The sequence below is a fragment of the Neofelis nebulosa genome, chromosome 7, assembly GCF_028018385.1.
Source record: "Neofelis nebulosa isolate mNeoNeb1 chromosome 7, mNeoNeb1.pri, whole genome shotgun sequence".
In the NCBI taxonomy this organism is placed as follows: domain Eukaryota; kingdom Metazoa; phylum Chordata; class Mammalia; order Carnivora; family Felidae; genus Neofelis; species Neofelis nebulosa.
In genome coordinates, this window is record NC_080788.1 from 3,759,490 (window position 1) to 3,777,122 (window position 17,633).

Here is a 17,633-nt window from a genome sequence, read left to right on the forward strand (position 1 = left end):
AGCAGACATGATGACTAAATACAATGCAGTGTCCTGGAGGAGATGCTGGAACAGAAAAAGGACATTAGGTAAAAACTAAGGAAATGTGAATAAAGTACAGACTTTAGTTAATGATGTATCAATACAGTCTCACTGGATTACCAAACTAGTAAGATGTTAATAATAAGGGGAGAAAAACATCAAGGGAAACAGTTACGGGTATATAGGAATGCTGTGTACTGTCTCTGCAACTTTTCTGTAAACCCATAACTATTCTAAAATTAAGTTTACTTTAAAAAAAGAAAACAACCTTTCTCACAAAGGGCTTATCCCATGAATATAAGACTGCTTTAATTAATTTAACCGAACTCACCATGCTAACAAACTAAAATAAAAACATATTATCATCTCCACAGATGCCAAAAAAGGCATTTGACAAAATCTAAAATTCATTCCTGATAAAAACTCCCAGCAAACTATGCCTGGAAGGGAATTCAATCTGAAAAAAGACATCTATGAAAAATCTACAGCTAACATCATACTTAATCATGAGATGCCAAATGCCACTCCTCTCATATCAAGAAGAAGGCAAGCATGTCCACTCCAACTACCCTAGTCAACATGATACCAGAGGTTCTAGCAAGTCCAAAAAAGGCAAGAAAAACAAATAAAAGCCATCCTGACATCCAGTAAAATTGCCTTTATTTGTGGATGACATGATCATCTTTATAGAAAAACTACAGGATCTACAAAAAAAGCTGCTGGAACTAATAAGTGAATTTAGCAACATGGCAGGAAACGAGACCAATCCACAAAAACCAACTGTATACCTATACATTAGCAATAAGAAATTAAAACCTGAAATTTTATTAAAATGCTATTTAAAATCATATGAAATTTTTGAAGTATTGAGAGATTGATTTAAAAATGGACCCAGACACATAGACCAATGGAAAAGAATAGAAACCCCAGAACTAGACCCACAAACGTATGGCCAACTCATCTTTGACAAAGCAGGAAAGAACATCCAATGGAAAAAAGACAGTCTCTTTAACAAATGGTGCTGGGAGAACTGGACAGCAACATGCAGAAGGTTGAAACTAGACCACTTTCTCACACCATTCACAAAAATAAACTCAAAATGGATAAAGGACCTGAATGTGAGACAGGAAACCATCAAAACCTTAGAGGAGAAAGCAGGAAAAGACCTCTCTGACCTCAGCCGTAGCAATCTCTTACTCGACACATCCCCAAAGGCAAGGGAATTAAAAGCAAAAGTGAATTACTGGGACCTCATGAAGATAAAAAGCTTCTGCACAGCAAAGGAAACAATCAACAAAACTAAAAGGCAACCAACGGAATGGGAAAAGATATTTGCAAATGACATATCGGACAAAGGGCTAGTATCCAAAATCTATAAAGAGCTCACCAAACTCCACACCCGAAAAACAAATAACCCAGTGAAGAAATGGGCAGAAAACATGAATAGACACTTCTCTAAAGAAGACATCCGGATGGCCAACAGGCACATGAAAAGATGTTCAACGTCGCTCCTCATCAGGGAAATACAAATCAAAACCACACTCAGATATCACCTCACGCCAGTCAGAGTGGCCAAAATGAACAAATCAGGAGACTATAGATGCTGGAGAGGATGTGGAGAAACGAGAACCCTCTTGCACTGTTGGTGGGAATGCAAATTGGTGCAGCCACTCTGGAAAGCAGTGTGGAGGTTCCTCAGAAAATTAAAAATAGACCTACCCTATGACCCAGCAATAGCACTGCTAGGAATTTATCCAAGGGATATGGGAGTACTGATGCATAGGGGCACTTGTACCCCAATGTTTACAGCAGCACTCTCAACAATAGCCAAATTATGGAAAGAGCCTAAATGTCCATCAACTGATGAATGGATAAAGAAATTGTGGTTTATATACATAATGGAGTACTACGTGGCAATGAGAAAGAATGAAATATGGCCCTTTGTAGCAACCTGGATGGAACTGGAGAGTGTGATGCTAAGTAAAATAAGCCATACAGAGAAAGACAGATACCATATGGTTTCACTCTTACGTGGATCCTGAGAAACGTAACAGAAACCCATGGGGGAGGGGAAAGGAAAAAAAAAAAAAGAGGTTAGAGTGGGAGAGAGCCAAAGCATAAGAGACTGTTAAAAACTGAGAACAAACGGAGGGTTGATGGGGGGTGGGAGGGAGGGGAGGGTGGGTGATGGGTATTGAGGAGGGCACCTTTTGGGATGAGCACTGGGTGTTGTATGGAAACCAATTTGACAATAAATTCCACGAAAAAAATAAAAAAATAAAAAAATAACAAAAAAACAAAATTAAAAAAAAAAATGGACCAGACCTATCTGCTGAAAATAGTAAAACATGGCTGGAGAAATTAAGAAAACTTAAATAAGTGGAAAATAAAATAGGCTGTGTTCAAGACTGGAAAGGCCCATGTTGTTAAGTTGTCAATTCCCCCTAAATTGATGTACAGGTTCAACCTCAACCAATTCAAAATCTGAGCATGCTTTGTTTTGTAAAAATGAAAAAGCATAAAATTCACATGGAAATGCTACTAGAACAGCCCAACCACTTTGAAAGAGAAGCCACGCTAGAGAATTAACACCGCCCTACTTCAAGACTTGTGATGAGGCCAGAGAGCAAGACAACAGAAATATGAATGACAATGGAAATGTAACGATAGAACACTATGTGATACTGCTGTGAATATTATTTTTATGCTCGTAACATTATAAATGGTTGTTATAGGATATGAAAATCAAAGTCGTATCTAAGGCTCCAGAACTATTTAAAAAAGAAAAATGGATGCCTATGAGACCGCCACATAGAACTTGCAAACACACAAACCAAACCAGAAGAGATGGGAAACCAGTTTTCACAACTCTTGACCCCAAACTCATCTATGCTATAGATGGGTCAGGAGATGGAGATGAGAAAGGGTTTTTAGAGAAATTTCTGGAGAGCTTGAAGGAGGGGGATGTCTTATGTTTTCCTTATTTCACAACAAGTCATGGGAGAGAGATTTTTTTCTTTTTTAGACAGAGTGCGAGCAGGGGAAAAGGGCAGAGGAAGGGGAGGGAGGGAGGGAGACAGAAAGAGAGGAGAGAGGGAGGGAGGGAGAGAGAGAGAGAGAGAGAGAGAGAGAGAGAGAGAGAGAATCCCAAGCAGGCTCCATGCTCAGTGTGGAGCCCAACGCAGGGCTCAATCCCATGACCTTACGATCATGACCTGAGCCAAAATCAAGAGTTGGGATGCTCAACCAACTGAGCTACCAGGTACCCCGAGGGAGAGAGACATTTAAAAAGACTTGTAAGAGAGCTGGAAATATGCTCCCTGGAGCTTTAAGAACAGAAGTGGTAGACGGAAAAAGACAGAAGAGGCCAACTACAACCCCTTTCCTGACACCAATCTTCACACTTATAACAGGCCAGAGCTTGAGAAGGGGAAGCCCAGCTTCAAATCCAGATGGCACGGTGACTATCACATGAGGCAGCACTCTGAGTGCTGCGTGTGCCTGCATTCACACACTCAAGTGAGTCACCCAAGAGCAGCCAGAAATGTCACGGGCCCGCCTGTGTCTCCCTCAAGCAGCAGAGGCCACCACACTGAACACGACAACGAGGCACAGAGGGGAGGCACCGTAAGAGTTCTGCATGATCAAAGTGATGGTTCTACAATGAAAATGGTGATAATGAGTAACCTGGAAGGAGGAAGGAGGAAGTGGGACGGGGAAGTGTATGGGAGGCCGAGGACAGGGAGCAAAGAGCTCATCTGCCGTATCAGGAAACCACAGATATTATCCCAAACCAAAAAAATCAAGAACTAATAGCGTATTATTTAGAACAATGGAGCTAAATAGCCAACAAAGAGCTGAAAGTGCTTTCCTCCGAGAACAGGAAATGAAGATGGGGAGAGGGCATGAAGGGAGACAGCTGCTTTTCATTAAAGGCCTTGTAGCACCATTTTCTTTTTAGGACTATATACACATATTAGTCCCATCATTTTTATTTTTTAATTGAAAAAAAAAAATCTGAAAGGATAGTGATAGCATTGGAAGAAAATCCAGACCGTGTAGCTCCCACAGGCAGATGTGCTGCAGAGATAAAAACTTTTAATCTATCAAAAACCCTATTAAGAGAATAAAAGGCTACAGAGTGAAAGAAAATATTTTCAAACCACGTATTTGTCAAAGGACTTGTGTTTACAATATATAAAGAACTCTAAAAACACAACTCTGGGGCACCTGGCCCCAGTAGGAATAGCATGTGACTCTTGATCTTGGGGTCGTAAGTTTGAGGCCCAGGTTGGGCACAGAGATCACTTAAATAAAACTAAAAAACGAGAACACAAAACACAAAACACAAAAAACAAAACACACACACACATACACAACAACAAACTGCAGAAAAAAAGCTATCAATATCCCCATATGTAAGGAATTCTTATGAATAATAAGACAAAGTAAATGACCTAAAAGAAAAAACAAATAAATTACACGAACAGACAATTCAGACATGAGAAAATACAAATGGCAAACGAAAATATAGAAAGGAAGAAAATGTTCAACTTCCCTATTTACGACAAGGAAGATAGAATACAATTTTTTACCCATGAATGCTTGGCAAGAATGGAAGTCGAATGATGTGGGTGTGGGGCAACAGGCATTACTACGTCAAAAGCACTGTGCCCATTCTGAAAGGTAATTTGGCAATAGCTACTATCACTTCTAATTTACATTCTCTCTAACTCAGGATTCCACTTCCAAGAAAGACTTGCCATGAGCACATGGAGGCAGATGAAAGTATACTGTTTTTAGCAAATAATTGGAAACAACTTTAGCGTCCACTAATAGGGAAATGGTAACATATGACGGAAAACTATGAAGCCATTAAAAAATTGTGGGACAGGGGCGCCTGGGTGGCTCAGTCGGTTAAGCGTCCGACTTCAGCTCAGGTCACGATCTCGCGGTCCGTGGGTTCGAGCCCCGCGTCGGGCTCTGGGCTGATGGCTCAGAGCCTGGAGCCTGCTTCCGATTCTGTGTCTCCCTCTCTCTCTGCCCCTCCCCCGTTCATGCTGTGTCTCTCTCTGTCTCAAAAATAAATAAACGTTAAAAAAAAAAAAAATAAAAAAAAAAAAATTGTGGGACAGAGATAGACTATGCGCATGACACGGAAATAACTCCAAGAGATAGCGATGCATTTACAAAAGCAAGATGCAGAAGAATACATCTAGTAAGATCTTGTATTTGAGAAACAGAAAATAATCTAAAACTGTGCGTATATAGTGCGGGTGTATGCGTATACGCGCACATAAACAGGACAGTGCTCATACCAAATTGTTAACAGCAGCAACATCTAGGGAAGGGACAGGGATGGAGGGGGTGTGACCAAAAGACCTCCAGCATGACTTACACCACCCGAATGTTGTTTTTCTCTGTTGGATCCTTTCAGCCAAGAATATATATGTGTCATTTGTCTCATTAAAAAATAATGATGCAGCACTTAAGACAGTGCCTAGCTTATAGCAGGAACTCAACAAATGTTCACACTTTTCTAAAAACTAGGGAAATATTTTGAAAGAGTTAAAAATGTAAAGACAGAGGACAATGTAGCACGAAGGTTCCACGGCCAAGGTTTTAACGTATTAGAAGGCAGTAAGTGATGGAATTCTTCCTGGTGCTGGTTTTCGAAACTTGACAGAAGTATCCAAAACCAGGAAGCAGGAAAAGGGGCACTAATGGGGTGGGAAAGGGGATTCACCCAACAGCCAAAGAAAAAAAGTCAGGGTCAAATACAGGGTCACACCAAATACAGCAACAAGCAGTAAGCAAAAGCTTCGGGCAGCACCTCCTTGAAGAGCACACTTAGCAACACACAATGGTCATCTTACCTGTTGTCCTCGCTGACGAGGTGGTGGACACCCCATTGAGTTCACTAGGACTCCTCTTTATGGGCCGGGGCTTATACTCTCGTCTGGGAACGCTGGATGCGGCCGATATTCTGAAATATGCATTTTGAGACCGGTCAGACTTCCGAGGGAGAAGCCCGAGTCTCCAGACATACAGTTGCTCTGCCTTGAGGAGCCTACAGACTTGGGCGACGGGTGGCAGTCGTGACGGGGGTGGTTTTTACGCACTGATTCGTGAGTAGCTCAAAGTGATAGGTGTAGGTGCCCAGTGGAGTTTTTCAACTTTGTATCTGCAAGAGCGTGTCTCTCGTAAGAGTCTCTGAGGCATCAGTCAGGCGCCAGGGTTACACTGGACACTCCACAGCACTGGCTGCCTTTTCTCTCCTTCTGCTCATAGAGAGGATTATGCAAACACGCTCACGTGAGCGCTGCGCGCACACCCCGCCTACCGAATTGGAGGCTTCAGAGACCAGCCCCACCTTGTGTCTTCCCTCTAGAATTCTGGCACTGATTTAAGCAAACATCCCTCCCAGTTCTCCCATTATCATAATCTCATACAAAAACGATATTCTGTTACAAAACCCGGTCAAGAAAAAGGGTAGATTTGTTAACCCATTACTTTAATTAATAGGGTCACTGGGCACACGACATATGATACTATTAATTTTCAGAGAAGTATAGAACACAGCATCATTAAAGGCTAAAAGAAACAGCAGTGTTTCTTTGATCATTAGAAGGTTATTTTGGACTCTTTCAACGCCTCTAAGAGTCAGTTGTATGAACTTGGCCTCACATCTGTACTGGTGAGGTAAAAACACATCTTTTTACATATTTTCTGAGTATCGTGTCACACTTCTCCACATCCCTAGACATTGGCAGGGAGGTATAAGCCATCGCCGTCCCCAGCTTAAGTTCCCAAATCAGCCATGAAGCCAGGACGGTTCTGTAGGGTGAGCAACTGTGTCTGGGTGCCCTGAACACAGGTCACAGAAAAGGGCTTTAGAAACACGAAAAGGGAGAAAGCCTGCCAGACTGCTCTTCCCGGCTCTGTCCCATTGGCCGGAGCCCCGTAGTCTATTCTCTCAGTGCCATCCCACACCCAAGCGTGGAAGCCAGCTAAAGAAAATTCAAAACAGGATGGTGTGGTGGGAAGGAGCAGACGGAGGGACAGACAGAGGGATTGATTCTGACGGGGTCCAACCCTGCGGTCCGGGCTTGTAACGAACGCAAAGGTTCTCACCGCATCTGTAGCTTGCTCTGTAGCTCCTGCAGAATCTCTGTGGACTGTTTGTGATAGTCTAAAGCCGCCTCTATAAACACAGCCAACTGGCTGACTTGTTCTACCTGCAGCGAAAGTGCAAAATCATCCCAAAGCCTATGTAGTGTTCAGAGAGAAGGGAAACCAGCAACAGAGAGCCAGCTTTGCAGGGAAGCCCTGTGTCCTCCCCGGCTCCGGTCCATTTCATTGCATTTCATTTTTATCTCGGAGCCCCGCAGAATAATCACCCAGGTCACGGTATAAAGCTATAGATTCTGGAAAACCATGTTCAAATTTATTTGTGATTAAAATTTGATTTAACTCGATAAAAGCTTGTTTTTTCCAATTAGATGATACTCCCAGGAGATTTTTGCGCTCTAATGTTCATGGATCTGAAAACAGAGAGATAAAGCTTTTCCAATTACAAGTGAGGCCAACATTTAGTAAATGAACTGCTTTCTTAGTGAAATGTCTCTACGGGCATTTTCTAGCTAAGTCAAATCAAGAAGCTAAGTAAATGAAACTGTTCTCACGTAAGAGGAGAAATCAGCGACAGAGTGTGCACCAGGGCAAAGGCTTGCCTGCTCCCTAGATGTTTTTGTTTTTGTTTTTGTTTTTTGCCATCAGCACAAAATCATCGCCCTGAAACACACAGCAAGAAGGAATGAACCATACAGCCTCTGGCATCTCTCGTTCCCATGAATCACGACATTCATGAAGTTAGTGACCAAAATACAGTGGATGTCAAAAATACGAAGTCACGTAAGAAAGCCCAGAAGACCTGGGGAAGCATGAATCGAGGAAGAGAGTTCTCCTGTGGGGCCTGGGAGCTTCCCTGCTTCCCCAACGTGTCTGAGCAGCTGCTATGCAAAAGCAGGGTCCCTTAGGCTGATGTCGGCCAGCCTCAGAGGCAGGACCTCTGGGTTGAGGTGACGAGGACCCCAGCACGAGTCCCAGGAACTCCAGAGAAGGACACACACCGAAATCAATCCCCCTCTTCCAAAGATTCCCCAAAGCCTAATGTGTCACCTCCATGTCCTAAGTAGCTCTGGGGCAAAGTCTGCCCTGCTCATTCACCCCTACATACTCACCCCATAAAACCAGCCATGGATTCATTCACCTTCAAAGACCCCAGCTGCTCCCATCTGTTGTTCCAGACCATGCTTCAGCTGCCTATTCATTCTCTTTCCTTACCCGCGCCCAGCATTTTAAACATGGGTTCAAATGCACACTTGAGCCATCCGTTCCGCATGCGCCCCACTGTGATCAGCATCTGAACAAGGAAACCCGGCTGCATTACGCTGACCATACCACGCCCTGTGACTAGAAAAGCAACAAGCCAGGCCTTAAATTTCCCCAAACCCAAAAAACAAAACAAAGACAGCCAGGCCCCTACAAAATCCTACGGATCTCTTAAGTTTCACCTCTTTGGCTTTGACGTTTAAACAAGTCCAGTGCCTCGGTCTAACTCGACCACAGGAGAACGCGCGGCAGAAGGAACTGTCCTCCCGACGGTGGGAGAGCTGCGATCTGGGTCAGATCTGGGCCACACGTCCCCGTCTTCAGTAAAGTTAGTTTCTATTTTAATCCCCACTTTGAAATATGTTTGACGTTTCTCATTTTCAAAGGAACAGCGAAAGAGCTAAGTGAATATTCCTCGAAACATATCGGCGGGGGGGGGGGGGGGTGGTGGAGAGCAGGGAGGTGCAGACGGAAAGACTACCAGCTGTCCTGTCTGGCTGGCTAAAAGAGGTTGGGCGATCTAGAGGTGCCTTTGGAACTATTCATTCTCTGGCTGACTCCGGGAAGGAAGGGAACCCCAAGGCCCCTCAGAACCCGGGAGGGACCGCAGTGCAATACGGCACCTGCTGCACACAACCCTGCAGAGCTGGGACTCCGCTGCAAAGTCTCAGGCTGACAGTGAAGCCACGCGCTGTCACAAGGGGACCATCTGCCCCTTTATGCCAGAACAGGGAGGATTCCAGGCCATAAGCGGCAAGGTGTTTTGCGGGTGGCCTCTGCCTCCCATCCCCAGCTGGAATCAAACACCAGGACAGACAGAAACATGGCAGCGATAAAGCCAGGCCCTGCGAGGGCCTGTCCAGAAGGCAGAGCGTTTCTTCCAGGGGCCACACCACTCCATCTGTTGACTCGGGGAAGGTCACTGGGATGAGAAAAGAGGTTTCATTCCGCTTCCGCTGAGACCGGTGCCACCCCTTTGCCGGCGCCACCTTGCGAGTAAGGTGTGACCTCATCCCGTGGAAGGGTTCGCACGACACACACAGGGGAGAACCGCCAGACAGCTGACTCCCGTCTCAGAGTCAACGGCCCTGGCCGTCCAGATGGGGGCACATGCGAGGCACCTGGGGCAGGAAACTCGACCTGACTTCCCAGTAAGCTGACAGTGAGGGAGGAAGAGGCCACACGAGCGACCAGGGGAACCAGAACAGAACCAGGAAGAGCTTGTGGTGGACAGGAAAATGGCCTTGAACTAGGGTCTTGAACTAGGGGATTAGCTGGATTATCTGGGTGGGCCCGGTGTCATCACAGGGTCCTAGAAGAAGAAGGCAGGAGGGTCACAGAAGGTGATCAGAGGAAGAGAGTAAGAGGTGTGAAGATGCCTCACAGTGGGCTTTGAAGGAGAAGCAGGTGCCTCTGGCGGGTGGAAAAGGCAAAGACATGGCTGCTTCCCTTACACCCTCCAGGCAGAACTCAGCCCTGCCAATATCGTGACGTGAGGACTTCTGACCTCCCGTCTGGAAGACGATAGATCTGTGTTGTTTGAAGGCACACATGTGCGGTGATTTGTTACAAGAGGAAGAGGAAACTGCTACTTCTGAGCTGCTTTAGTCTCCTCTCAAAAGAAGCAAAACCTAGCAATGGAAATAGCCCTGGTCAGGGTCCCCTGTTCACGGGGCACGGGAGCCGTTGCCTTGAGACTTACAGGAACCCAACTCCGTGGGGAACGTGCCCGCGTGGCTGAGCCTGGGGACTTCACGGCTGACTCCACCCCACGCCGTGGTTCCTCGCTCTCTTCCCGGGGGCGAGAGGCCGTGCATCGACTGGGTGTCGCCCGGGGGTGCACTCTACCTCAAAACCCTCTCTTTAGCTGCAAACCAGTGGCCAGTTATGAGCCAATGAGGCTGCTGGGGGTTCTGAGCCGTGGGGATGGAGGCAGAGTGTAGACGTCCCCATACTACTGCGCACTGGGAACACAGGGGTTCCCGGGCAGGGCGGGGCAGGGTGGTGGAAACCTGAATGGGCTCTGAGCCACTGGCTGGCCAGTGGGCCAAGGGCAAAGGATTAGGGCTGAACCCAAAGGAAGAAGGGCTCAAAGGCTTACAGACTGTAATAAGGGCAGCTCTCTATCTTGGGGGGGTGGGTGGAGTATGGAAGCAGGGCTGTGAACTGTCCTCCTCAGAATCTTCAGAAGTCAGTTGCCAGGACTGGTCAGCAGCCAGGTAGGTGGGCCGAGAGGCACGTTCTGAGGGCCACAGCACGAGGAGAGATACTGGGCATGAGTAGGTAATGCCCTGCCCCCAGATCTCTGGAGTCTGCAGCGTGCTTGGCATGCCTGAATGAGGGAAAGGCACCTGTTCTGGAACGTGACAAGCCGTCCCCTTTCACGACCGAAATGGCACGTTTCCAAGGGAGGCCAACTTCGATAGGAATCGCTATCATCAAAGTGACTTCTTGCTCTGTCGTCTCAAAGACCTCCACTCTTTCTGGATTCCTCGGAGAAGCTGAAGGCGTCTATCACAAACAGATGCCCTTTCCAATGGGGCGAGAGCTTTATTCAGAGTTTCTGAGAAAGTCTGAGCAAGCCAATGACGGCGGGAGCCTACATAACAGCCTCTTCTACTTCTATTCCCCACTTCATATTTCCAAAGGGTGTCTTCCCTGCACTTGTTCACGTCGGGCCCGATACCTGTAGGTCGAAGCGACTCTCCAGGGGCAAACAGTTGAGCAGAAGCGAGACCAGAACCAGATTTCAGGTCGTCCACTCCTGGCTGGGTGCTTTCTTTCAGCGAGTCCGGAATTTCCTAACGCACCTTATGCCACACGGCACCTGTCCCTTGAAATGACAGCAATAACGATGATGCTGTGGACAAGCTCTGTGGCCAAACAAGTTGGAGAGACTTCCCAGAGTATCCTTAGCAAGCTCGTAGAGATTAATTTTTCACATTATCATATAAAGACTCTGAAAAGTCTGGTGACAAAGAAGGCTGCGAATTTTGTCTCCGCTATGGTCCGCCAAACTCATCTGACCACAGAGACGTTATCAGCACAACCCGTTACCTCCTACGGGACGAGCAGACACAGGTACGAGGGGTGAAGTGGCGAGGTTCGACGTGGGGTTGATGACCCGGAGAGAGCAGGAAGTCAGGGTCCTGAGGGCTGCAGACCCGCTGGGCCTGGCCTGGTTGTAGAGAGGGGCCAAGGACAGGGCCGAGAGCTCCACGTACGTACACCTCCTCCCTCCATGCACCGGTTTCCCCGTCTTCCCCCACCAAGTCGCCCGCTGTTGATCCCCACACACAACCACCTCCGCATTAGCATGGCAGGCCCAAGGGCTGAACTGGGGAAGATTTTCCACGCCCCGTCTCATCAAAGGGACAGGGCGGTCCCCTTCTGGGTCTGCCCACTGGTGCCCCACGAACAGAAGGAAGGCAGCCTTCTGGGGCTCACACGGTCAGTAACTTGTGGGTTTCCTCAACTATAACCCCGGGAAGGGGAAAGGCAAAAGCAGGGGTGTCGTCACACAGGGGACGCCCCTAGGACCCCATACGCTCTACCGTGAGCGCTCAAGAAATGGCCCCCTTCACCTGGGTGGCGCAGTCGGTTAAGCGTCCGACTTCGGCCAGGTCACGATCTCGCGGTCCGTGAGTTCGAGCCCCGCGTCGGGCTCTGGGCTGATGGCTCGGAGCCTGGAGCCTGTTTCCGATTCTGTGTCTCCCTCTCTCTCTGCCCCTCCCCCGTTCATGCTCTGTCTCTCTCTGTCCCAAAAATAAAAATAAAAATAAAAATAAATAAAAAAAAAAAAACGTTGAAAAAAAAAAAGAAATGGCCCCCTTGCCACTGTCGGCATCGCCATCACCGGCCACCTCTTGGGCACTACCACCGCCACTCCCGCAAGAGTCAGCAACCAGAGCACCCGGCTCACCACCGCGGCTAAAGGCGGCCACGGGCAGGAGGGCAGAGAAGGGGAAGGAGCCCAGTCCCAAGGCGGCGGGACAGTCCCCAGCTGCCGAGGAGTTCGGTCTCCTCCCGCTTCCATGGCTGGTTTCCAGGAGCTCTTGTCAAAGGACAGGCCAGAAGGCGCATGGCCGTCCCCGAAATGAGCCAGCACAGCCCGTCGGCGGAGGTGTGGACCCAGCCCTGAGCTGAGGGAGCAGCACGTCTGACGCACGAGACTCAACTTCAGGGTTCAAATCCGCCACAAACAGGCACAGGACCGGAAGGGCAACGCTGGCGACGGCCTGGTAAGGATAACGTGCACCTGACATGCCGCACTTCAAACCCACTTTCTCAACACGTCGAAGAATCAAATACAGCAATCGGGGACAAAACCAAAATCGCCTGCTGCCTGGGGACAATCTCAAGAGGCAAGTTCTACTTTTAAGGGAAAATAAATAAACAAGGAAAACAGCCAACTGTGTAGACCTCTTCCCGCTTCCTGTAAGATGTAAGCACCCTGATAAAATGTTAAAAGGAGAAACATAATTGAGGGTGCTTTTCAGCACTCAGGTTTAATGGACGCGGGGATTTTCAAACTGTTATCTCCGCGACTAATGTCTTGCTAATACTGAACATACGAATCCGCCCCCGACGTCACCACGGCAAATAGAAAAGATGCTCCGTACGTTCTGTCTGACTTGACTCAAAAGCGCAAGACCTTGATGTACCTTTTGATAAACTACTGTAAGTAGAACATGGTTTTGCAGATAAATAAATCCTCTGACTTGTCTCCACGGGTTTGAAAGTTCAGCAAAGGGGGCCCAAAGCTAAGGCTGGGCCAAAACGGCTCAGGGCATCAGCAAGGCCAGCGTCAGGGCAGGGACGCCACACAGAAGCAGGTGGAAAAAGGCAGTGACAACAAACGCCCAAGGACTCATCAGTGAGGCAAAGAAGGGAGGCCTTCGGCCTTCATGGTGCCCAGGTGGGGATCGCCATGCCCCTCAGGGACGCGAATCTAACTTCACTTGAACAAATAAAATAAAAGCTGGTGGTGGCAATTACAGCACAACAGGGTATTGGCGTCTCTGAGGGATGTGTGTCCAGACCTTCATCATTCCTGAGTCCACAGGCACCGCTATGGTACAGCTGAACAACGCAGGTCACGCTTTTATATCCTGCATGTTCGCGATGACAAGGCAGGGCACCGGAGAGCCTCTCCTCCTCACACACCTGCCTCACAGCGTGCTTCTCTCAGTCTGAGCAAAAGCGCACGTTACGCATGACGTGGGCCCCGCGTTCCACTGCAAAGTCACAATGCTATGGCCTCAAACACAAAGGCCGGTCTGCTATGCAAGTCCCCAAACCATCCCCCTCCCCGGGGCTACCTGGAGCATGTCTCCGGAACAGTCCTGGGATAAACAGGCCTTCTTGAGATCTGAGGTCTGAGTTGGGACTTGCCAAATGTCTGAAGCTATTTCTGAGGCAGGACATAATGGTTACGGAAAATTCTGGAAGCTCTCGTAAACTAAGGCTCCAGAGCTTCTCAACATGTTGATCCTACTCATATGGTCAATGTTTTCATTCACATTAAAGTCTCCTGGTTGGTTTAAATACTTACATCATTTTCTAAAAAATTAAACATGCTTCTTTCAGCCAACTCCTTTGACTCTTCAAATTTTTCTACCGCTTGTCTGACTTCTTCGTCTGGTATCTTACCTACTCGCTTCTTTTTATAATCATAATCCAGGCGGCGGCCTTCCAGCTTTTTCAGGTGGTGCTGAAAAAGACAAAAGAGTCTTTCAGAGAACTGTACATTCAAAACACGGGGCAAAGAAACTTGTTATTTCCATGATCACAGCCACTGCTTTTGGGTGACCTAAATTCTAGGGGCAGGGATGCATCTTACACGTCTGTGTGTCCCCAGCATCCACTAGAGGCTACCCTTACTGATGGTCCTCAAGGCATGGGGAATGGTTAGACGGATGGACGGATGGATGGACGGACAGGTGGGTGGATGAAAGGGTGGGTGAATGGATGCATGGATAAATGGATGGCAGAATGAATACCTATATGAGCATAAAGACACAGTATCAGCACTCAGATTCCATTTCCCAAAGTTGTCTATAGGGCCCCTCACTTCAGTGCTCTAATAACACATCCAGATAATTTCCAGCCAATTAACTCTGCCAAAAACAAGCATGTTTCCTTTGGCACAACTGTCAAGTCCTTGCCAAAAAGGAGATTATAAAAGCACAAATTTCTAGTAACCCCTAGAATACTTAGGCGTCTCCCATAAAGTTCCCAAACAATAACAGAACAAGTTGAATAAATACCTCCAGTGAACATGTACACACTGAGAAACAGACACTCACAACCTCTGAAATGGTGAAATTTCTTAAAAAAAAAAAAAAGAAAAGAAAAGAAACAAAGAAAAAAAAAAGAATCTCTTTAACAAAATGTAACAACTATAAATATCAGACGTGTGCATTCACGGAAGGGGCTGTCTTGTGTGGTAGTAAGTTCCCCCATCACAGTTTGTATTCCAGCAGAGGGATCCTATGTCAGAAATACTGTCGGCAGGACAGCTGTATGGGGCAAGGCATTATGCCTACAATCCTTGGAAAACAGGTATCTGACATCAAACGTACACACAAGAACAGGCCATCCCAGCGAAGTATGCAGGTAACATCACTTAGCATTTTAGTGAATGAAACACTGGTTCCACTACCATAATGAAGAGGTGAAGAGAGCATATGGGATAAAAACCCAGAAGCATCTTTATTATATGCTCCGTGACTCTGGGCAGATCTGTTACTCCCTCTGTGCCTCCGTGTGTGGCTGTAAAACAGGGGTGATGGCTGCTGACGGGCCAAGAACTGAACCCACAAAACCCCTTACAGATAGAAGTCAGCCGTGTGTTAAATGGGCAGGTTCCCCACTCCTGAGGCCTGAGACGCAGCAGCAGAGTCGAGACTATGAATGGCTTCTGAGGAGTAGACTCTTAACTCTCGATCGTTCTAGGATTTAAGTGTAGCTTTATAGCATTTCTGTATCAGATGGCAGCTGAGTAACAAGGAAGCCATTTAGAGTACTATTTTGCTGCGTGGGGAATGCCAACACTTAAGTACAGGTGGATTTTGCACACAAGTCCGACCCACATTTGTGTCCACAGCCGGCTCTGAAGCAGGTCAAACGGAAGACCTACGTTGTGGGGCGGACTTGTGGTTTTCCTCAAGGACGACAGCATGAGAAGAAATGGCGTATTACGTCTTTCAACAAAGGGGGCGTTTGGTTTTAAGGTTCTGCGTTTGCAAAGGCTGTTCTGGTCCCCCCGGTCCCCAGGACGCCCCTCCTTCTCTAGAGTCATCTGTTCTTTAGTAATTTGGAAGCACGAATGCCATGCTGGACATCGTGGCCACAAAAGTGGACGAGGCAGGATCCTTACCCCTGAGGCGCTTAGTGCCATCACGCAGGGAGCGCAGGAGCCCCTGATTCTGTGAGGGGAGGGCAGGGGCTTCCCAAAGGGAAGAGCGTCTGAGAGGTGACGTGACTTAGCCAGGAGGGGAGGGGAGGGGAGGGGGAGAAAGGCCAGGAACAGAGGGACAGAACACAGCAAAACACCCCAGGGGGCTGCAGGTAACGGTGGGAAGGGGCCGAGGTCAGGCCCCAAAGGGCAGGAGAGGCCAGAGAATCGGGCCCCAGAGGGCAGGAGAGGCTGGAGTGGATCTTCAGTCCCCCTCCCCTGCGGGCAGCTGCCGACAGTCTGCGTCTCAGGAAGCCTGCTCTGGGTGTGGTGCCGGGAGTCAAGGGCTATTGTGTGGATGTGTCCAGATGTTAACTGAGAGGAGGTGATAGAAAGGGAGAGGATGGAGATTCAGGAGAGAGGACAATGGATGTGGCAACAGACTCCGGGGTCCAGTGGAGGACAGACCTCGGAGGTCAGGAAGGACACTGCTTTCCCTGACATGGATGGGACAGAGACCAGGAGTAAGGGGCTGAGGGGGGCATTCTGGAGGGGGGGGCAGCAGAATGTTCTTGGTTGTCCCTGAATGGTTGCTTTCGTTTTTCATTCAACCTTCCTGAATTCCAGGCATCCAGGACTCTCCGTTTGGGAAACCTACAACAGGGCCCCAGCATCTGCCTTTCTAATGTGATGCTGATGCTGACGGTCCAGGGGCCACCCCATGAGATGCACCGTGCCCAGAGAAAGGAGAGGGAGGAAAGCGGACGGGGCACCTGGGTGGCTCACTCGGTAAGGCGTCTGACTCGATTTCAGTTCAAGTCATGATCTCAGCGTTCGTGAGATCCAGCCCTGTGTTGGGCTCTGTGCTGACAGCACGGAGCCTGCTTGGGATTCTCTGTCTCTCCCTCTCTCTCTGCCCCTCATCCCCCAACCCCCAAATAAACATTAGAAAGGAAGGAAGGAAGGAAGGAAGGAAGGAAGGAAGGAAGGAAGGAAGGAAGGAAGGAAGGAAGGAAGAAAGGGGGTATGCCAAGGTTCAAATGACTTCCCAGCTGGCTTGGACTTGCATTCAGATCACTCTTGAAGATACCTGGGGGCAGGTCCTCGGGGCAGCTGGCTGCCCCGCCAGCATGAAGTCAACACAGGCTGCCCTGCCAGAGTAGAAGTCCGGTGAGGCAGAAATCTCAACGCTGTTTGTGCACATACGCACAAACACCACTAAGCAAGAGGCACATGATCACCTACAGGTCCCCGAGGGCTCACATGTACGCTCTGGAAGGCCACTTCTAACAGTTTTCCAAACATGAAATGTCAATTCCTGTTTATTGGTTTCCTTGAGAAGCAGTGCAAGATAATCAGTGCTGGTGCCAAGTATCAAAAGATACGACTGACACAGTTGTGATTTTCATTATCAAAAATCCACTACAAAGTTATGGGATCATTTTGTTATGTGAGAAGTGGCTATGGAAATGTGTTCCTTCATCCTGGCTTCTAGCCGGCTTTAATAAGATAGAGAACAGGGGTGCCTGGGTGGCTCAGTCGGTTAAGCGTCCGACTTCGGCTCAGGTCATGATCTCATGGTCCGTGGGTTCCAGCCCCACGTCGGGCTCTGTGCTGACAGCTTGGAGCCCAGAGCCTCTTTCAGATTTTGTGTCTCTCTCCCTCTCTGCATTTTCCCCATTCATGTTCTCTCTCTCTCTCTCTTCCTCTCTCAAAAATATATAAAAACCCTAAAAAATTAAAAAAATAATAAGATACAGAATAAAAAGCTAAGAGGTCCCGGGTCTCTTTCCCAGTGAGCCAGGTAAATAGGAGTTAT

General features: G+C 47.9%; 1 protein-coding gene across 7 annotated transcripts in view; it reads right to left on the reverse strand.

Annotated features, from left to right (window-relative positions):
- The window catches only part of SH3GL3 (SH3 domain containing GRB2 like 3, endophilin A3), a 132,358-nt gene that overhangs the window by 20,008 nt on the left and 94,717 nt on the right, over positions 1 to 17,633 (reverse strand). For all 7 annotated transcript variants that reach the window (XM_058736412.1, XM_058736410.1, XM_058736409.1 and 4 more), the window contains 3 exons: positions 13,970 to 14,128; positions 7,156 to 7,259; positions 5,898 to 6,007 (listed from right to left, as the gene is read on the reverse strand). In XM_058736412.1, the coding sequence (XP_058592395.1) occupies positions 5,898 to 6,007; positions 7,156 to 7,259; positions 13,970 to 14,128 (373 nt within the window). The remainder of the gene's footprint in view (positions 1 to 5,897; positions 6,008 to 7,155; positions 7,260 to 13,969; positions 14,129 to 17,633) is intronic.